Source organism: Oncorhynchus clarkii, chromosome 13, assembly GCF_045791955.1.
Source record: "Oncorhynchus clarkii lewisi isolate Uvic-CL-2024 chromosome 13, UVic_Ocla_1.0, whole genome shotgun sequence".
NCBI classification, from domain to species: domain Eukaryota; kingdom Metazoa; phylum Chordata; class Actinopteri; order Salmoniformes; family Salmonidae; genus Oncorhynchus; species Oncorhynchus clarkii.
In genome coordinates, this window is record NC_092159.1 from 60,328,304 (window position 1) to 60,350,913 (window position 22,610).

The window sequence follows — 22,610 nt, forward strand, 5'->3', positions numbered from 1 at the left end:
TTTGATATGTTCAGACAGAGTAGTATATATTCTGGTACGGTGTTTTAGTGGAGGTGAATGGATGGTTAGTTTGATATGTTCAGACAGAGTAGTATATATTCTGGTACGGTGGTGTTTTAGTGGAGGTGAATGGATGGTTAGTTTGATATGTTCAGACAGAGTAGTATATATTCTGGTACGGTGTTTTAGTGGAGGTGAATGGATGGTTAGTTTGATATGTTCAGACAGAGTAGTATATATTCTGGTACGGTGGTGTTTTAGTGGAGGTGAATGGATGGTTAGTTTGATATGTTCAGACAGAGTAGTATATATTCTGGTACGGTGGTGTTTTAGTGGAGGTGAATGGATGGTTAGTTTGATATGTTCAGACAGAGTAGTATATATTCTGGTACGGTGGTGTTTTAGTGGAGGTGAATGGATAGTTAGTCTGATATGTTCAGACAGAGTAGTATATATTCTGGTACGGTGGTGTTTTAGTGTAAGTGAATGGATGGTTAGTTTGATATGTTCAGACAGAGTAGTATATATTCTGGTACGGGGGTGTTTTAGTGGAGGTGAATGGATGGTTAGTTTGATATGTTCAGACAGAGTAGTATATATTCTGGTACGGTGGTGTTTTAGTGGAGGTGAATGGATGGTTAGTTTGATATGTTCAGACAGAGTAGTATATATTCTGGTGCGGTGTTTTAGTGGAGGTAAATGGATGGTTAGTTTGATATGTTCAGACAGAGTAGTATATATTCTGGTACGGTGGTGTTTTAGTGGAGGTGAATGGATGGTTAGTTTGATATGTTCAGACAGAGTAGTATATATTCTGGTACGGTGGTGTTTTAGTGGAGGTGAATGGATGGTTAGTCTGATATGTTCAGACAGAGTAGTATATATTCTGGTACGGTGGTGTTTTAGTGTAAGTGAATGGATGGTTAGTTTGATATGTTCAGACAGAGTAGTATATATTCTGGTACGGGGGTGTTTTAGTGGAGGTGAATGGATGGTTAGTTTGATATGTTCAGACAGAGTAGTATATATTCTGGTACGGTGGTGTTTTAGTGGAGGTAAATGGATGGTTAGTTTGATATGTTCAGACAGAGTAGTATATATTCTGGTACGGTGGTGTTTTAGTGGAGGTGAATGGATGGTTAGTTTGATATGTTCAGACAGAGTAGTATATATTCTGGTACGGTGTTTTAGTGGAGGTGAATGGATGGTTAGTTTGATATGTTCAGACAGAGTAGTATATATTCTGGTACGGTGGTGTTTTAGTGGAGGTGAATGGATGGTTAGTTTGATATGTTCAGACAGAGTAGTATATATTCTGGTACGGTGTTTTAGTGGAGGTGAATGGATGGTTAGTTTGATATGTTCAGACAGAGTAGTATATATTCTGGTACGGTGGTGTTTTAGTGGAGGTGAATGGATGGTTAGTTTGATATGTTCAGACAGAGTAGTATATATTCTGGTACGGTGTTTTAGTGGAGGTGAATGGATGGTTAGTTTGATATGTTCAGACAGAGTAGTATATATTCTGGTACGGTGGTGTTTTAGTGGAGGTGAATGGATGGTTAGTTTGATATGTTCAGACAGAGTAGTATATATTCTGGTACGGTGGTGTTTTAGTGGAGGTGAATGGATGGTTAGTTTGATATGTTCAGACAGAGTAGTATATATTCTGGTACGGTGGTGTTTTAGTGGAGGTGAATGGATAGTTAGTCTGATATGTTCAGACAGAGTAGTATATATTCTGGTACGGTGGTGTTTTAGTGTAAGTGAATGGATGGTTAGTTTGATATGTTCAGACAGAGTAGTATATATTCTGGTACGGGGGTGTTTTAGTGGAGGTGAATGGATGGTTAGTTTGATATGTTCAGACAGAGTAGTATATATTCTGGTACGGTGGTGTTTTAGTGGAGGTAAATGGATGGTTAGTTTGATATGTTCAGACAGAGTAGTATATATTCTGGTACGGTGGTGTTTTAGTGGGGGTGAATGGATGGTTAGTTTGATATGTTCAGACAGAGTAGTATATATTCTGGTACGGTGGTGTTTTAGTGGAGGTGAATGGATGGTTAGTTTGATATGTTCAGACAGAGTAGTATATATTCTGGTACGGTGGTGTTTTAGTGGAGGTGAATGGATGGTTAGTCTGATATGTTCAGACAGAGTAGTATATATTCTGGTACGGTGTTTTAGTGGAGGTGAATGGATGGTTAGTCTGATATGTTCAGACAGAGTAGTATATATTCTGGTACGGTGGTGTTTTAGTGGAGGTGAATGGATGGTTAGTCTGATATGTTCAGACAGAGTAGTATATATTCTGGTACGGTGGTGTTTTAGTGGAGGTGAATGGATGGTTAGTTTGATATGTTCAGACAGAGTAGTATATATTCTGGTACGGTGGTGTTTTAGTGGAGGTGAATGGATGGTTAGTTTGATATGTTCAGACAGAGTAGTATATATTCTGGTACGGTGGTGTTTTAGTGGAGGTAAATGGATGGTTAGTTTGATATGTTCAGACAGAGTAGTATATATTCTGGTACGGTGGTGTTTTAGTGGAGGTGAATGGATGGTTAGTCTGATATGTTCAGACAGAGTAGTATATATTCTGGTACGGTGGTGTTTTAGTGGAGGTAAATGGATGGTTAGTTTGATATGTTCAGACAGAGTAGTATATATTCTGGTACGGTGGTGTTTTAGTGGAGGTGAATGGATGGTTAGTTTGATATGTTCAGACAGAGTAGTATATATTCTGGTACGGTGGTGTTTTAGTGGAGGTGAATGGATGGTTAGTTTGATATGTTCAGACAGAGTAGTATATATTCTGGTACGGTGGTGTTTTAGTGGAGGTGAATGGATGGTTAGTTTGATATGTTCAGACAGAGTAGTATATATTCTGGTACGGTGGTGTTTTAGTGGAGGTGAATGGATGGTTAGTTTGATATGTTCAGACAGAGTAGTATATATTCTGGTACGGTGTTTTAGTGGAGGTGAATGGATGGTTAGTTTGATATGTTCAGACAGAGTAGTATATATTCTGGTACGGTGTTTTAGTGGAGGTGAATGGATGGTTAGTTTGATATGTTCAGACAGAGTAGTATATATTCTGGTACGGTGGTGTTTTAGTGGAGGTAAATGGATGGTTAGTTTGATATGTTCAGACAGAGTAGTAAATACTCTGGCTAGCCTGGTCCCAGATTTGTTTGTGCCGTCTTGCCAGTGACTATAGGAGGTGGGAAAGACAGCACAAACATCTGGTACCAGGCTATACTCTGACCAGGCAAAACTCTGGCCCTATAGGCTATTTCCGTACTAGGTTTGGTGGTGAGGGAAAAGGACTGGCCCTAAGTATACCTTATAAGGTAGGCTAGTCTAGCGTTTACTGGAGTTGACCTCGTTCCCTTCTACAGCTGATAGAGAATTGAACATGAATGGAACTAACTCTTGATCATGGAATATTGCTAGTGGTGGATGGTTAGTGGTTACCCATGGTTACTCAGACCTTGAGCAGGGAACGGATGACTGTTATGTAGCTGATGCAGATGGCTGGGTGTGTGTGGGTGTGTGTAGGTGTGTGTGCGTGTGGGTGTGGGTGTGTGTGCATACCTGAGTGGCGTGCACATTTGTATGCATGCTTGTGTGTATCTGTATGTGTGCTTGTGTGTGTGTGTGCCATGTGTGTGTCCTTTCCTCACACTCCTCCACTTCCACCCTTTTCTTCTGCTCCAGTCTCATCCACTGCTTTCTCCTTCACCGAGACCAGCCGTGGTAAAACCCAGACAGAGAGGGAGAGATAATCAGAGTCTTCCTATGTGTCAGTCTGTGTGTTGGTTAACCCTGTGTATCTAGCTGGCGTAGCTCTCTGTACTCTCATCTGGCTAACGGTAATCACACCTGGCCTCCACGGTCCCCGCCGAGGTCTGTGGTACACAAACACCATGGTTAATTTAGGTTTCCTCGGCTATGACAATGGGAAGGAAGGAGAGATGGAAGAAAGATGGAGAAGATGGAGCTGCCAGGCCTTTCGGTGTGAGAAGATGGAGTTTTTTTATCTCTCTCTCATATATGTAGTCCTAGATGTAGAGGAACAGTAGACTGTCTGACTGGTAATGTGGTTACACACTATTATGGAAAGCAACGTGAATACACAGTCAGATGTGACATTATGTGATATTTATTTATTATTTTATGTTTTTTTTCCCCAAAATATCTACAAATCTGTTTTTACTTTGTCATTATGGTGTGTTGTGTGTAGATTGATGAGGCAAAAAAACTATTGAATCCATTTTAGAATAAGGCTGTAACGTAAGAAAATGTTTAAAAAAGTTGAGGGGTCTGAATACTTTCCAAATGCACTATACCCACTGGGGTATGTAATCACCACAGTGTTAGGGGGTTTTAGCTGGGGTATGTAATCACCACAGTGTTAGGGGGTTTTAGCTGGGGTATGTAATCACCACAGTGTTAGGGGGTTTTAGCTAGGGTATGTAATCACCACACTGTTAGAAGGTTTTAGCTGGGGTATGTAATCACCACAGTGTTAGGGGGTTTTAGCTGGGGTATGTAATCACCACACTGTTAGAAGGTTTTAGCTGGGGTATGTAATCACCACAGTGTTAGGGGGTTTTAGCTGGGGTATGTAATCACCACACTGTTAGAAGGTTTTAGCTGGGGTATGTAATCACCACAGTGTTAGGGGGTTTTAGCTGGGGTATGTAATCACCACACTGTTAGAAGGTTTTAGCTGGGGTATGTAATCACCACAGTGTTAGGGTTTTTTAGCTGGGGTATGTAATCACCACAGTGTTAGAGGGTTTTAGCTGGGGTATGTAGTCACCACAGTGTTAGGGGGTTTTAGCTGGGGTATGTAATCACCACACTGTTAGAAGGTTTTAGCTGGGGTATGTAATCACCACAGTGTTAGGGGGTTTTAGCTGGGGTATGTAATCACCACACTGTTAGAAGGTTTTAGCTGGGGTATGTAATCACCACAGTGTTAGGGGGTTTTAGCTGGGGTATGTAATCACCACACTGTTAGAAGGTTTTAGCTGGGGTATGTAATCACCACAGTGTTAGGGGGTTTTAGCTGGGGTATGTAATCACCACACTGTTAGAAGGTTTTAGCTGGGGTATGTAATCACCACAGTGTTAGGGTTTTTTAGCTGGTGTATGTAGTCACCACAGTGTTAGAGGGTTTTAGCTGGGGTATGTAGTCACCACAGTGTTAGAAGGTTTTAGCTGGGGTATGTAATTACCACAGTGTTAGACGGTTTTAGCTGGGGGGTGTGTAGTCACCACAGTGTTAGACGGTTTTAGCTGGGGTATGTAATTACGACAGTGTTAGACGGTTTTAGCTGGGGTATCACTGAGTCTTGCAGGGTTGGAAGTAGCTAGTGTGTGAGTCCTGTTCTTCTGTCAGCCAGAAGATGGTGGTGCTGTTTATTTGTTCTCATCCCTGTTGTTCCGCCTCAACCAACAGCCTCTCCACTGTCTGGTTCTCTGCCATTTGGAGATACACCAAATCCCATTATTCCTGCTCATGGATTATATAGAAAAACAGAGGAGGGAATGATCATGTCCTGCAATCACCTCAGAGTAACAGACAGGGATGAGGTTCACCTCAGAGTAACAGACAGGGATGAGGTTCACCTCAGAGTAACAGACAGGGATGAGGATCACCTCATAGTAACAGACAGGGATGAGGATCACCTCATAGTAACAGACAGGGATGAGGTTCACCTCATAGTAACAGACAGGGATGAGGATCACCTCAGAGTAACAGACAGGGATGAGGTTCACCTCAGAGTAAAAGACAAGGATGAGGATCGGCTCAGAGTAACAGACAGGGATGAGGATCACCTCATAGTAACAGACAGGGATGAGGTTCACCTCAGAGTAACAGACAGGGATGAGGTTCACCTCAGAGTAACAGACAGGGATGAGGTTCACCTCAGAGTAAAAGACAAGGATGAGGATCAACTCAGAGTAACAGACAGGGATGAGGATCACCTCATAGTAACAGACAGGGATGAGGTTCACCTCAGAGTAACAGACAGGGATGAGGTTCACCTCAGAGTAACAGACAGGGATGAGGTTCACCTCAGAGTAACAGACAGGGATGAGGTTCACCTCAGAGTAACAGACAGGGATGAGGTTCACCTCAGAGTAACAGACAGGGATGAGGTTCACCTCAGAGTAACAGACAGGGATGAGGTTCACCTCAGAGTAACAGACAGGGATGAGGTTCACCTCAGAGTAACAGACAGGGATGAGGTTCACCTCAGAGTAAAAGACAAGGATGAGGATCGGCTCAGAGTAACAGACAGGGATGAGGATCACCTCATAGTAACAGACAGGGATGAGGATCACCTCAGAGTAACAGACAGGGATGAGGATCACCTCAGAGTAACAGACAGGGATGGAGGTGTGTCAGCAGAACATCTGATTTAGAAGGGGGGGTGAAGGTGAAAGTTAGAGCTGTTGTGTTGTTTGTGGATGAGGGGGGATATAACATGTTGTTTGACGTGTGTGTGCTACGGGTGATTGCATTCCTGCATACATACGGTATATGTGTGTGTGCATCTCGTGGGGCCCCAGTCTTTGCCGTGGGCCTTGAAAGCAGCAGCAGAGATAATGACTCAGACAGATGAAAGAGACAGAGCAAAGACTTTTGCCAGTCCCCCCAAAACATATTGCAGCTCTCTCTCTGTCAGTGTGCTTTTGAACACAACTCTTTAGGGACATTTAGAGAGGTGGAAGAAGATGAGATGGAGAAAGAACAGAAAAGAAACACGTGAAGAGGAGGAGAGAGAGGAGCATCCTCTCCTCAGCCCTGCATATGGCTACAACAAGGTTTCTCCAACTAGACCTTTCTCCTCCTCGCTTCCTCCCCCTCTGCTCTCCTGTCCCATTGATCCTGTTTAAGCTCATCTGTCTCTTGTACCGCAGCCCTCTGCTCAGGCAAGCTTCCCCCGGGTCATCTAATGGAACAACCCGCAGGTGGTCCGACCCCCGGGGTCATCTAATGGAACAACCCGCAGGTGGTCCGACCCCCGGGGTCATCTAATGGAACAACCCGCAGGTGGTCCGACCCCCGGGGTCATCGAATGGAACAACCCGCAGGTGGTCCGACCCCCGGGGTCATCTAATGGAACAACCTGCAGGTGGTCCGACCCCCGGGGTCATCTAATGGAACAACCCGCAGGTGGTCCGACCCCCGGGGTCATCGAATGGAACAACCCGCAGGTGGTCCGACCCCCGGGGTCATCTAATGGAACAACCCGCAGTTGGTCCGACCCCCGGGGTCATCTAATGGAACAACCCGCAGGTGGTCCGACCCCCGGGGTCATCTAATGGAACAACCCGCAGGTGGTCCGACCACTTTAAGACGTCATTGGCCGTCACAGAGAAGCTGATATACACAACTCCACTCGCCCCCAAAATCTGTACACAGATGTATTCATGGACCCCTGTCTGCGCCCCTCTCTTGTCTCCTCTGTCCCCCCGTCTGCCACATTGATCCCCCTTAATAAAGGTGAGACAGACCCTCTCCACACAACTAGACAGGCTCAAAGAAGAGAGGGAGTTAAAAAGAGAGGGATTTAAAAGGAGAGAGTTAAAAGGAGAGCCCAACAGTGTATTCCAGGTGGTTCCACCTGATATAAACATGACGGTAATTGAGTTGAAGAGACTGAGAGATAGCTTGGTAGAAAGAGAGATTATGCTGTCTGAAGGCAGGTAGCCTAGCGTTGGGTTAGTAACTGAACGTTTGCTTCTTCGAATCTGTCTATGTGCCCTTGAGCAAGGCACTTAACCCTAATTGCTCTGAATAAGAGCGTCTGCTAAATGACTCAAATGTAAATGTAAAGGCTGACATTAGCATGCGGTCACCCTTACCAAGCACAGGACTGAGAAAAGTGTTTAAACACCTAGCTATATCTTCAACATGCATGTACAAAAGCACACACACCAGACCAGTGTGTGTAGTACCCAGGAGCTTCCTCTCCAGCACTCGATGTCTAACTTTCTTTGTACCACTACCACCATACCTCACGTGTCTGACCCTATTTACTGAACAGGCCTTTGGTGATGAACACACTGTATGAAGTCACGCATCACATTATGAGACTCTGCTATGTTATAATGCCTGTAACAGCTTCCCTAATACCAGGCAGACACACCCTCCTAGTCTAAGACAGGCAGATGTGTTCAGGCACTGAGTCCTCCATGTATAGACTTGTGTGCATGCGTGAGATATGTATTAAGTGGGTGCAGCAGTGCCTGTTAGGAGGAATTTGAAGTGACGGTATCAATGATGGGAGGCTGTGAAATGGAAAATGAAAACTCTTCTCATTACTGCCGTGACAGTTCAAGAGGCGCTTACACACACACACACACACATATACACACGGTCTCTCTCTCTTTCTCTCACACACACACACTTGTACACAGTAATTACAGACAAACAAGCAAATAACATCACCCGGAGTCCTCTCCCTCACAAATGTAACCCAAATTGCTGCCAGAGATGTGTGTTAGGTAGATTCAGAGGAATCTGTTCCAGTCACTCACCGTAGTGTTGAAAGGCCTATAGATCACTGAGACAACTCATACCTGGGACACCACTAGTCGTTGTTCTCTCCGTAACGTTTACAAATCAGTCTTTCGGTATACGTTGATGTTCTTGTTTATAAGGTCTTTATAATGTTCATACAAGTTTGTGGTTTCTGTTATAACATACTATGTAGTATTCATAAATACTTTATGAATGCTGTATGTATGTACATAAGGTCAGCAGAAGTATAGTGTTAGCAGGTTTTATTTTGGGTTTCATCAGTTTATAAAGTCACCTTGGAGATAACAGTCATATGGAAAGTACCTAGCCCCACCCCTTTATCCGTGTACCTGTCAATCATAGCATCTTTTCCACCCACTCTTACTGCAATGACATCACCTTTATACTAGCCGGCCTCTCGTGAATCTTGTAGTATCGTGTCATTTTGCTGTGTTGTCCAAGCTTAGCGAAGCCCAGATATCTCTCTAAAACATTCCTGGGAAAAAAGTTCCATGTGGAAGAAATATCCTCCTTTACAGAAAAAACAAATACATTTCACATGTGAAGTTAATGTGATAACATGAGACAACATGTCAAATCAACATGTAATAAATAACATGTAACTACACATGTGAAAGCATGATCTCATGTGAAGTAAATGTGACAACATGGGGATACAAAATGCAATTCCACATGTGAGAGTTAGATTTTCACGTATGAAGGTTTTTTGTGAAACTGCTCATTTGACTTGATGATCACATGACTTTTCATTATGACCCCAACTGGGATTTGAACTCACAACCACTGGGTTTGGGGTAGGCTGATCTTTCTGCTGCGCCAAAACGTCTGGAGCATTCCTCTACACATTCATTATCTATAGCACATCTCTGTACTTAGCAAAAGAGTGCCATCTGCACTGCTATTTTAGTTCATCTGACTATTCTCTCATCATTGATTTCATTTACTTATTTCAGCATTTTGAGGAGTTTTTCTGTTTAGTCTGTTGGTGGTGCATATTATTCTGCTTAATGTTATGCCTGAATCACTATGATAAATATAATGACTTTTCTTTGGTGTATTTTGAACAAAGCTGAGATTGACTTTACTTAAATCCAAAGTGTAGGAATAGAGGTGAAATCAGTCATTGACACAGACATGGTGACGTAGCAGGAAGATGGAAATGCAGTGAACTAAGAGATTGTGTGTTCAAATCCCAGGTGATAATAGTTACTGTATAAATAAACATTCACAATGTAATCATGTATGTCAAAGTGTGTCAAGTATGTTAAACGCACTGTCTGTGTGTGTATCCTAACGACCAATGTTTGTTTGCAGGGCATCACATCAGAAATCCATATGTAAAAGGTCATGTGATCACGTGAAAATCTCATTTTGAAATATCATCACGTGAAGTGGGGCTAGGAATTGCCAAGGACCTCACGATACGATATTATTGCAATACTTATGTGTGATACGATATGTATTGGGATTTGATGTTTCAAACATATTGCTCACTATACAGTGCATTCAGAAAGTATTCAGAACCTCTGACTTTTTCAAAATGTTGTTACATTACAGCCTTATTCTAAAATGTTTTTTTTTTTAAATTCCCCTCGTCAATCTACACACAATACCCCATAATGCAAAGCAAAAACAGTTTTTTAGAAAATTAAACATCACGTTTACATAAGTATTCAGAACATTTACTCAGTACATTGTTGAAGCACCTTTGGCAGTGATTAGATCGGGTTCAAGTCCGGGCTCTGGCTGGGCCTCTCAAGGACATTCAGAGACTTGTCCAGAAGCCACTCCTGCGTTGTCTTGGCTGTGTGCTTAGGGTCGTTGTCCTGTTGGAAAGAGAACCTTCTCCCCAGTCTGAGGTCCTGAGCACTCTGGAGCAGATTTTTATCATGGATCTCTCTGTACTGCGCTCTGTTCGTCTTTCCCTTGATCCTGACTAGTCTCCCAGAACCTGCCGCTGAAAAACATCCCCACAGCATGATGCTGCCACCACCATGCTTCACTGTAGGGATGGTGCCAGGTTTCCTCCAGACGTGACGCTTGGCATTTAGGCCAAAGAGTTGAATCTTGGTTACATCAGACCAGAGAATCTTTTCTCATGGTCTGACAGTCCTTTAGGTGCCTTTTGGTCAACTCCAAGCAAGCTGTCATGTGCCTTCTACTGAGGAGTAGCTTCCGTCTAACCACTACCATAAAGGCCTGATTGGTGGAGTGCTGCCGAGGTGGTTGTCCTTCTGGAAGGTTCTCCCATCTCTACAGAGGAACTCTGAAGCTCTGTCAGAGTGACCGTTGGGTTCTTGCTCACCTACCTGACCAAGGCCGTTCTCCCCCGATTGCTCAGTTTGGCCAGGCAACCAGCTCGAGGAAGAGTCTTGATGGTTCCAGTTCTTTCATTTAAGAATGATGGAGGCCACTGTGTTCTTGGGGATCTTCAATGCTGCAGAAAGTGTTTGGTACCCTTCCCCAGATCTGTCCCTCGACACAATCATGTCCTTCGACCTCTTTGCTTGGTTTTTGCTCTGACATGCACTGTCAACTGTGGAACCTTATATAGACAGGTGTGTGCCTTTCCAAATGATCTCCAATCAATTGAATTTACCTCAGGTGGACTCCAATCAAGTTGTAGAAACATCTCAAGGATGATCAATGGAAACAGGATGCACCTGAGCTCAATTTCGAGTCTCATACAGTAGCAAAGTATCTGAATACTTATGTAACTAAGGTATTTCTGTTTTACATTTTTTAAATACATTTTTTTTTTTATTCTAAAAACCTGTTTTTGCTTTTGTCTTTATGGGGTATTGTGTGTAGATTAATGCGGATGAAAATGTATTTAATCAATTTTCGAATCAGGCTGTAACGTAACAAAATTTGGAAAAGTCAAGGGGTCTGAATGCTTTCCGAATGCACTGTATCTCTGCTGCCGAGAGACAAGAGAGCCATGATAAAAACCAGTCATGGAAATAAAAGGGCTAGATCGAGAACAAGCTATAGGAGGAAAAGATGAGTTTCTGCGCAGGTACAGCCGACTAGCACTAACTAACGCTACCTAACAAGTCAATACTAGGAGTCAGAGCATCGATATATTATCGTCAAAATAATATTGCGATATGTAACTGTCCACATCTTTCCCCCCATTACTAATGTGAAGTGTTCCAAAAACACATGGTTCTATGGTGACCAGTATGAATGAATCAACTCACTACTGTAAGTGGAGCTGGATAAGAGCATATGCTAAATCACTAAAATGTAAATGTATGATAAGTTTCACGTGGAAATGTAATGTGAAATCATGTGGTTTTTCCAAAAGGGCTGTCTCCAGGATGTGATGTATACAATGCAATAAACGGTATGTGTTTTGTGACTTAGCTAAGGAAACACAAGGAAATGATAAACCTCTGGCAAACCATGTTGTGGAGATGTTTTCCCAAAGCTGCCCCCTCCTTCTCCTGCAACAATACAACACCCTATTCTAAGGAAAGAGAAAGTGCAGTACACCTGTCTGTACCTTGGTGTGTGTGTGTGTGTGTGTGTGTGTGTGTGTGTGTGTGTGTGTGTGTGTGTGTGTGTGTGTGTGTGTGTGTGTGTGTGTGTGTGTGTGTGTGTGTGTGTGTGAGAGTCTGGCCCGGTTCCAGCTGCAGATTGTTAATTAAGTTCTGGTAAGCGGTGCATGCTCCTTCCTTCAGATACACTTCCACTGTTCCTCACACACACACTTCAAAGGCAGCCTCAGCCGCTCACCGCTCCACGCCAGCCAGGATTATTAAGCGATTGAAGAGTCTGATACGGCCTCAAAGAGCCTTCAGCGCTAAGACACTTTTGGCAGGCTGTGCAGGTAGTCCACTTTAAAGTACACACACACACACTCTCTTAAAAAATGTTTGTCTACTTTAGACCTGATGGTCTTTCTGTGTGTTAACTTTGTTGTTTCAGAACAGAAACACTATTAATGTGTATTGGATATAAAGTAGATAACTTTATGCATTAGTGTAGGGTTTCCCTGTGGTTTTAGATATATACAGTGTTCTCCAATATTCCCATGAGTTTGTGTGTCGTCTGTGTGGGTTATCATAAAGAGTTTGTTTTTCATTAGACTAAAACCGTATGTGTGAAAGCAGACACAAGCTTAGCCCAACAGTGGACTTTAATCAGGCTGGAGTCAAAGCAGGAACAGTCTCTATAGCAACAAAGGCAGGCTGGGGGAATGGATGGACGTGTCAGTCTGCCTGTCTGTCAGGTGCAGGAGGAACATTTAGGGCCGACAGTGTTTTTGTTCTCCTGTCTTTTCTTCTCCTTTATTTCTCTTCTGTCGTTCACGCCTGGCTTTGTTCTCTCTCTCTCATCAGCCGGTAAGGCCCCTAGAGAGACAGAGAGACAGACGAGAGACTTTCAAAGCCAAACAGACAGACAGGAAGACATACAAGAGCCGTATCCGTGGTGACGGCTGCCTGTATCCGTGGTGACAGGTGTGTCCATTCGACAGTGGCCCGCTGTTCCTTTGCCGTTTGTCAGGAAGTTTTAGGAGCAGGGCCAGGCCCACGGCGTTGATGGGTTTTTAGGGGTGTGTTTTCTAATACAGAGCATTACAGAGAGTCTGTCTCTTAATATGTCTGTCTGTCTGTCAGTGCCACCAGAAGAGAGCTGATCTGAAAGGGTGATGTTTAGACAGTACTAATCTGTTGTCAGGACTGACCTGTGGAATCTCGCCGGTACTCTGTGCTCGAGTCATCCTGTATTTCAGCAGTGTTTCAACATTCAGAGAGGGAGAGAGAGGGGGGGGAGCGAGAGAGAGAGAGAGGGGGAGAGAGTGGGGGGAAAGAGGGAGAGAGAGAGGGGGGGAGAGAGAAAGAGAGAGAGAGAGAGTTAGAACAGAACCAGTCACAGTGGAGGTGTAGAAAGACCAGACTGACACTGAACCTGTACAGACATGTCTGTGACATCAGAGCTATATAAAGTTGATGTTGAGGTGATATCTACATATTTATCTCACAGTGCTCTGTACCCTCTCCATGATGAGTCATTATGTAGAGATAGTAATTGGTTGCTTATTGTGAAATGTCTTATCTATGTGTGGTTCTAGCTGCCTGTTAATGACCTTTCCAAGTGGACGAAGAATAAAACCCAGAATGCACAAGTCAAAAACACTCCTGTCTGTCTGCCTTTATCACATTTAGTATGTTTGTCAATCTGTCCTTCTGTCTGTCTGCCTTTATCACATTTAGTATGTTTGTCAATCTGTCCTTCTGTCTGTCTGCCTTTATCACATTTTGTCTGTTTGTCAATCTGTCCTTCTGTCTGTCTGCCTTTATCACATTTTGTCTGTTTGTCAATCTGTCCTTCTGTCTGTCTGCCTTTATCACATTTTGTCTGTTTGTCAATCTGTCCTTCTGTCTGTCTGCCTTTATCACATTTTGTCTGTTTGTCAATCTGTCCTTCTGTCTGTCTGCCTTTATCACATTTTGTCTGTTTGTCAATCTGTCCTTCCGTCTGTCTGTCTGTCCGTCTCTGTTTCCATCTGTCTGTCCGTCTGCCTTTAACACTTTGTGTCTGTTGTGTCTGTATGTTCTTCCTCCATGTTGTGTCTGTTGGTCTGTATGTTCTTCCTCCATGTTGTGTCTGTTGGTCTGTATGTTCTTCCTCCATGTTGTGTCTGTTGTTCTGTATGCTCTTCCTCCATGTTGTGTCTGTATGTTCTTCCTCCATGTTGTGTCTGTATGTTCTTCCTCCATGTTGTGTCTGTTGGTCTGTATGTTCTTCCTCCATGTTGTGTCTGTATGTTCTTCCTCCATGTTGTGTCTGTATGTTCTTCCTCCATGTTGTGTCTGTTGGTCTGTATGTTCTTCCTCTATGTTGTGTCTGTTGGTCTGTATGATATCTACATATTTATCTCACAGTGCTCTGTACCCTCTCCGTGATGAGTCATTATGTAGAGATAGTAATTGGTTGCTTATTGTGATATGTCTTATCTATGTGTGGTTGTGTCTGTTGGTCTGTATGTTCTTCCTCTATGTTGTGTCTGTATGCTCTTCCTCCATGTTGTGTCTGTTGGTCTGTATGTTCTTCCTCCATGTTGTGTCTCCCCTGTCCCAGTTTCCTTCTGTTTTTCCCTGATAATTGGCAGCCGTGGCTGATTTCTCCCCCTCTTCCTGTTAAGTGATGAATGGTTGGCAGGGCATCAGAGGGAGCGGTGTGTCCCCAGGCCACTCACTGGCTGCTGCTGCCACAGGGGCGTGGAGCCTGGCACTGTGCCCAGAGTAACGCCAGCCCAGCGACAGGCAGGCAGGGGGACACTGCCAAGAGACAGGGGTCAACGGCTGTGTGTGTGTGTGTGTGTGTGTGTGTGTGTGTGTACTTCCTACAAACAGGTCCAATTTCAAACCTCACTGTCTTTCTCTCTCTTTCCCTCTATGTCTTGTGTGTGTCTGTATGCAAATCTCTTACTCTCTCTTTCCCTCTCTCCACTTTGTGTTGCAGACGAACACCAGGCTAAAGCAGATTGAGAAGGAATACAGTCAGAAGCTTGCCAAGTCTGCTCAGGTAAACTCTTCTCTTTTCCTGTTTTTGGCCTTCTTTTTTGGAAGATTTGTTGGAAAAAAGCACACAAACGTTCAGTCGGGAGCTGTGAGAAAAAATATACACTCCCCCCTTCCCTCCCTGCTTAAACACAAATACACACACACACTTTTACAACACACACATCTATACCACACACCAAGTTTAACGTAATGCTGCAGACAATTTCATCTACATGTTTAAATGTCTAAGCTCTACCTCCTAGGTTTTTTCTTTCTTTCATCTCTTTCTCCTCTCTCTCTCTCTCTCTTTCTATCTCTCATGCCTTTGTGTAACATCCAGAGGCATCTGAGGCGAAGGTTAGCCAGGCTTTGGTCCAGGCACTTCACAGGTGGTGTGGAAACCTGGCCCAGTTAGTTAGCCAGGTTTTATACCCAAGAGGTAGACTTTACTGTTTGATTCTAGTTGTTTCACAATGTTCAGATTTGCCTTTAATCCATATATAGAATCCTATTTATGTATTTGCACCGCCTTGCATACAGCAATACGGAACCCAGGTGGGATTAGCTGGAAGATATGAGGGTTTTAGGTACTTTTAGGTGCCTATTACACACACACACGCATGCAGACACACATGCACACACTTGTTCGTGCTCCCCCCCTCTCTTTCTCTCTCCCGCTCCCCTTCCCTGGCCATGACGTCAGGGTGTTGTTTGAAGGTTCTCCTCTCTGGCCAGGACCATATGTTTAACATTAAACCTAATCTCCTCAGACTGAGAGCAGTTAAAGCCAGAGGAACTCTCCTCTCTGTTCATGAATCAAAACCACCAGGCCATTCCTCCTCTTCTCCATTCTTCCCCCCATTCTACCCTTTCTCTCTCTCTCTCTCTCTCTCTCTCTCTCGTCTCGCTCTGTTTGGACATGTGGGAGGCTTTAAAGCTACAGTCTGAGATTTGTTTTTTAAGCAAAAATATAAAGAATTGAAATGACCGTTGAAAAGATTCCCAGATTTCAGACTGTGGCTTCAAAGCGCCTTTTAGCTGGGCAGTATAAAAAAAAATAAAAAACACAAGTCACTGTTTTTATGTTTGAAAACAAAGAAGGTTAGATCTATCATAATCTGAAATATAGGGGTGAAATATCATATTCCATCACAGGCTTTAATTGCTAAATCATGACCTTAGGAGAAACTATTTTGTCTTTCTCACTCTCTTTTTTTTCAATCCCCCTGTTTTGGGTCCACTTTTGACGGCGGCAGCGTTGAGTTGAAAGCGAGGTTGACAAGCAGATGTTGTGAGAAAACAGGAGCTTATGAAGTTGCACAATGCCCCCGACATCAAACGTCTCTCGGGTGGTAGTTGAAAGTTCACTCTGTGTTTACTCGTCTTTGCTATGTGGCGAGGTAAAGTTTCCGTCAACAGAGGCTCCAAAAGATTAATCCTCTGTTTTGAAGGGGTGCAACTAACGCTCGCACGAGTTCAACTTCACACCCTTCCTCTGCATTCTGTTGCTGAAAGCCCCAGTTCCATGTGTTCGACAACGACTGAACCCAACGCTCTAAGGACATTATACATGCATGTGTTTGTTTCTAAGTTCAGAGGAAGTCTACCCACCATATTAAAGCACGCTATTTGTTGGTATTTGTAGCATGTGTTAGCTGCTTGACTTTCAAATGTGTTGTGTAGGGACTAAATAGGTTTTAATGCATAGGAGCCCTGGGGGCAACTGGATCGAATGTAAACAGAGGGCCTTTGAACCTTGGAGGCTGCCCTCACTGTGTAACCCCTAAGTGTCTGTCAGAGGTCATCGATCTCTCTCGCAGGGAGAGCACTGCAGCATGGGTAGTAGTATCCTAATTAAAACAGAGCAAGCCGCCATACGTTATCCTGAGGGCACTAGGGTAGACACATGCAGTGTGGATGCACGCACACTCATACAACACACACACACAGGGTCCTTTGAGCTTCGATAATTAGCGTCTCTGAAATCCGGGCCGCTTAATCGTCTTGCTGAGCGTGGCCTTCCTGAGCGACCTCTGAACCCAGCCCGGTTTGTTTCTCTTCTCTGGTTAATGATGAGGCAACAGTGGGGGTCCCCGGGAGCTCCCCCAGCCCTTTATCTCAACACTGCTGCTGGTTGAACATGGGAAAGGCTTGTAATAACAAGTTGAATCCAGTTAGGAGCAGGAAACACATGTTTACTACTGTTATTATTATTTCATGCATAGAAGTACTTAACATCCTAGTAGAATCAGGCAATAACTGAAAGATAAGTGATGTAAATGACAATCATGCCCTTCTGGGTGTTATGTAACTATTTGTTGCTTCTGATCTGGGAGTGCATTAGTTCACTTTCTTCTGGTTCTTGTTAAGGCCCTAGGGAGTTCATTGTGTCACACTCTGTCTGTCATAGAGAACTGATAAATGGCCAGCCGGACTCTGAGAGGCCCTGCAACTGCCTTTCATTCTGTATGTTCACTTTGAGGTGAGGCAAACCCAGCCTAAACAGAGCTACCAACCAGCCTGTGACATTAAAGACGGCCTGTTCAGGCCAATTACAGTACAGTACAGTCGGATGAAGCCCTCGATATGAGACTAGGTATAAAGGTACATGAATAACGATAAAGACAGGGTTAATGAGTCATTATATCATTATATTATATTATCACTCCAGGCTACAGACGAGATGCTAGAGAATCTATAAGCAAAATAATTATTACGCCCAGAACTGATGTTCCCATAATAATGGACCATTTGTTGCTTTCATGTGGCTGGTCCCGCTGACTAAATCAGTCTAATCTCTCCCTCTGCGGTCGGCTAAGTCGCTCATTCCCATAACTCCCACTCAATGAGAGGATTCCAGTAAGACTGTTGAACGAAGAGTTGAGTTGAACTAATGTACAGTAAACAATTATCTGTCTGTCTGTCTAGCCTAGTGTGAGCGGTTCAACGGGCCTGAGCGAGTCGTTTTCTCTCTTCCTATTTTTCTCTCTCTACCTTATCTTTTCTCTCTCCTCTCTTCTCCCTCTTCTATCTCCTCTCTTATCCCTGTTCGCTGCTCTCTCTCCTCTCTTCTCCCTCTCTTCTCCCTCTTCTCTGCTCTCTCTCATCTCTTCTCCCTCTCTTCTCCCTCTCTGCTCTCTCTCTTCTCCCTCTCTGCTCTCTCTCTGCTCTCTCTCTTCTCCCTCTCTTCTCCCTCTTCTCTGCTCTCTCATCTCTTCTCCCTCTCTTCTCTCTCTCTTCTCCCTGTCTTCTCCCTCTCTTCTCTCTCTCTTCTCTTCTCCCTCTCTACTCTCTCTCTTCTCCCTCTCTTCTCCCTCTCTTCTCCCTCTCTTCTCTCTCTTCTCTCTCTCTTCTCTCTCTTCTCCCTCTCTACTCTCTCTCTTCTCCCTCTCTTCTCTCTCTCTTCTCCTTCTCTTCTCCCTCTCTTCTCTCCTCTCTCTCTTCTCTCTCTTCTCCCTCTCTGCTCTCATCTCTTCTCCCTCTCTTCTCTCTCTCTTCTCCCTCTCTTCTCTCTCTCTTCTCCCTCTCTTCTCCCTCTCTTCTCCCTCTCTTCTCCCTCTCTTCTCTCTCTCTTCTCCCTCTCTTCTCCCTCTCTTCTCTCTCTCTGCTCTCTCTCTTCTCCCTCTCTTCTCTCTCTCTTCTCCCTCTCTGCTCTCTCTCTTCTCCCTCTCTTCTCTCTCTCTTCTCCCTCTCTTCTCCCTCTCTTCTCCCTCTCTTCTCTCTCTCTTCTCTCTCTCTGCTCTCTCTCTTCTCTCTCTCTGCTCTCTCTCTTCTCCCTCTCTTCTCTCTATCTTCTCCCTCTCTTCTCCCTCTCTTCTCTCTCTCTTCTCCCTCTCTTCTCCCTCTCTTCTCTCTCTCTTCTCTCTCTCTTCTCCCTCTCTTCTCCCTCTCTTCTCTCTCTTCTCTCTCTTCTCTCTCTCTTCTCCCTCTCTTCTCCCTCTCTTCTCCCTCTCTTCTCTCTCTCTTCTCTCTCTCTTCTCCCTCTCTTCTCTCTCTCTGCTCTCTCTCTTCTCCCTCTCTTCTCCCTCTTCTCCCTCTCTTCTCTCTCTCTGCTCTCTCTCTTCTCTCTCTCTGCTCTCTCTCTTCTCCCTCTCTTCTCTCTATCTTCTCCCTCTCTTCTCTCTCTCTTCTCCCTCTCTTCTCCCTCTCTTCTCTCTCCTCTCTCTCTTCTCCCTCTCTTCGCTCTATCTTCGCCCTCTCTTCTCTCTCTCTTCTCCCTCTCTTCTCCCTCTCTTCTCTCTCTCTTCTCTCTCTCTTCTCCCTCTCTTCTCCCTCTCTTCTCTCTCTTCTCTCTCTCTTCTCTCTCTCTTCTCCCTCTCTGCTCTCTCTCTTCTCTCTCTCTGCTCTCTCTCTTCTCCCTCTCTTCTCTCTCTCTTCTCTCTCTCTTCTCCCTCTCTGCTCTCTCTCTTCTCTCTCTCTGCTCTCTCTCAGCTGCAGCTTAAATATAATGTTCATTTTGACTGGAGTATTTCAAAGCTACTGCTGCTCCTTTTCATCTTGGTGTGTACCACAAGTTAACCAACACAAACTCACTCAGCTTTTTTCCTCCTCTCTCGATATGTCTCCCTCTTTCTCTGTGTATGTCTGCCTCTCTCTCTCTCTCTTTCTCTCTTTCTCAGGACAGACAGAGAACTGTGAGAAGATTGATAATGGCTGAGACTATTGCTGAGACACACCATTGAAACTAACTAATGGAGTCTGTACCTATAGTAACTAAACCAGAGATGCATTTCTGTCTCCCATGGTGTCCTACAGATAGTGACATCATGTTGTTGGGAAATATGTTAAGCATTTCATATCCGGCTCCAACAAGCTGTGTGTTTTGATGTTAATGCAGCATTTGTTTGCTGCCCACACTCTCTCTTATATTAGCATAAAAACTCCTGTTCCATTTAGACTCAACTAAACGCTTCCTGAAACAGCATCTGTTCAAAAAACAGCAACAAACAGGGTCTGTCACTGAAGGAAAAACTCTAAGTCCTAGGACTGAACTGTACTGTACAGAGCACTAAGGACCTAGGACTGAACTGTACTGTACAGAGCACTACGGACCTGGACCTAGGACTGAACTGTACTGTACAGAGCACTAAGGACCTAGGACTGAACTGTACTGTACAGGGCACTAAGGATCTAGGACTGAACTGTACTGTACCAGAGCACTAAGGACCTAGGACTGAACTGTACTGTACATAGCACTAAGGAGCTAGGACTGAACTGTACTGTACAGAGCACTAAGGACCTAGGACTGAACTGTACTGTACAGAGCACTAAGGACCTGGACCTAGGACAGAACTTTACTGTACAGAGCACTAGGGAGCTAGGACTAAACTGTACTGTACAGAGCACTAAGGAGCTAGGACTAAACTGTACTGTACAGAGCACTAAGGAGCTAGGACTGAACTGTACTGTACAGAGCACTAAGGACCTAGGACTGAACTGTACTGTACAGAGCACTAAGGACCTGGACCTAGGACAGAACTTTACTGTACAGAGCACTAGGGAGCTAGGACTAAACTGTACTGTACAGAGCACTAAGGAGCTAGGACTAAACTGTACTGTACAGAGCACTAAGGAGCTGGGACTAAACTGTACTGTACAGAGCACTAAGGAGCTAGGACTGAACTGTACTGTACCGAACACTAAGGACCTAGGACTGAACTGTACTGTACAGAGCGCTAAGGACCTTGGACTGAACTGTACTGTACCGAACACTAAGGACCTGGATCTAGGACTGAACTGTACTGTACAGAGCACTAAGGACCTAGGACTGAACTGTACTGTACAGAGCACTAAGGACCTAGGACTGAACTGTACTGTACAGAGCACTAAGGATCTAGGACTGAACTGTACTGTACAGAGCACTAAGGACCTAGGACTGAACTGTACTCTACAGAGCACTAAGGACCTAGGACTGAACTGTACTGTACAGAGCACTAAGGATCTAGGACTGAACTGTACTGTACAGAGCACTAAGGACCTGGACCTAGGACAGAACTTTACTGTACAGAGCACTAGGGAGCTAGGACTAAACTGTACTGTACAGAGCACTAAGGAGCTAGGACTAAACTGTACTGTACAGAGCACTAAGGAGCTAGGACTGAACTGTACTGTACAGAGCACTAAGGACCTAGGACTGAACTGTACTGTACAGAGCACTAAGGACCTGGACCTAGGACAGAACTTTACTGTACAGAGCACTAGGGAGCTAGGACTAAACTGTACTGTACAGAGCACTAAGGAGCTAGGACTAAACTGTACTGTACAGAGCACTAAGGAGCTGGGACTAAACTGTACTGTACAGAGCACTAAGGAGCTAGGACTGAACTGTACTGTACCGAACACTAAGGACCTAGGACTGAACTGTACTGTACAGAGCGCTAAGGACCTTGGACTGAACTGTACTGTACCGAACACTAAGGACCTGGATCTAGGACTGAACTGTACTGTACAGAGCACTAAGGACCTAGGACTGAACTGTACTGTACAGAGCACTAAGGACCTAGGACTGAACTGTACTGTACAGAGCACTAAGGATCTAGGACTGAACTGTACTGTACAGAGCACTAAGGACCTAGGACTGAACTGTACTCTACAGAGCACTAAGGACCTAGGACTGAACTGTACTGTACAGAGCACTAAGGATCTAGGACTGAACTGTACTGTACAGAGCACTAAGGACCTAGGACTGAACTGTACTGTACAGAGCACTAAGGATCTAGGACTGAACTGTACTCTACAGAGCACTAAGGACCTAGGACTGAACTGTACTGTACAGAGCACTAAGGACCTGGACCTAGGACTGAACTGTACTCTACAGAGCACTAAGGACCTAGGACTGAACTGTACTGTACAGAGCACTAAGGATCTAGGACTGAACTGTACTCTACAGAGCACTAAGGACCTAGGACTGAACTGTACTGTACAGAGCACTAGGGAGCTAGGACTAAACTGTACTGTACAGAGCACTAAGGATCTAGGACTGAACTGTACTGTACAGAGCACTAAGGATCTAGGACTGAACTGTACTGTACAGAGCACTAAGGACCTAGGACTGAACTGTACTGTACAGAGCACTAAGGACCTGGACCTAGGACTGAACTGTACTCTACAGAGCACTAAGGACCTGGACCTAGGACTTCACTGTACCGTACAGAGCATGAAGGACCTGGACCTAGGACTGAACTGTACTGTACAGAGCACTAAGGACCTAGGACTGAACTGTACTCTACAGAGGACTAGAGACCTAGGACTGAACTGTACTGTACCGAACACTAGAGACCTGGACCTAGGATTTGGCTAATCAATTCCCATTTGGTGTTCAATGACAAATGTAATTATCTTGAGGTCAGGTCAGGGGTCACCAACCATGACCCCCAGAGTCAGTTTTTAGAGTGTGTTTATTCTGTTTGTGTCATATGGGGATGTATCTATATCAACCCTCTTGGAATGGTGCTCCTCAGGGGTCACTGTTGTCCCCTCTCAATTTGTCTCTCCCTCTCTCATCCCAACCCATCACCCCTTCTCCC

At 44.4% G+C, this 22,610-nt stretch overlaps 1 protein-coding gene across 1 annotated transcript in view; it reads left to right on the forward strand.

Moving 5' to 3' along the window:
- LOC139365186 (centrosomal protein of 112 kDa-like) overlaps positions 1-22,610 on the forward strand; it is a 158,661-nt gene that overhangs the window by 94,556 nt on the left and 41,495 nt on the right. Inside the window, exon 14 of the mRNA XM_071102639.1 lies at positions 15,044-15,106. Coding sequence (XP_070958740.1) covers positions 15,044-15,106 — 63 coding nt within the window. The remainder of the gene's footprint in view (positions 1-15,043; positions 15,107-22,610) is intronic.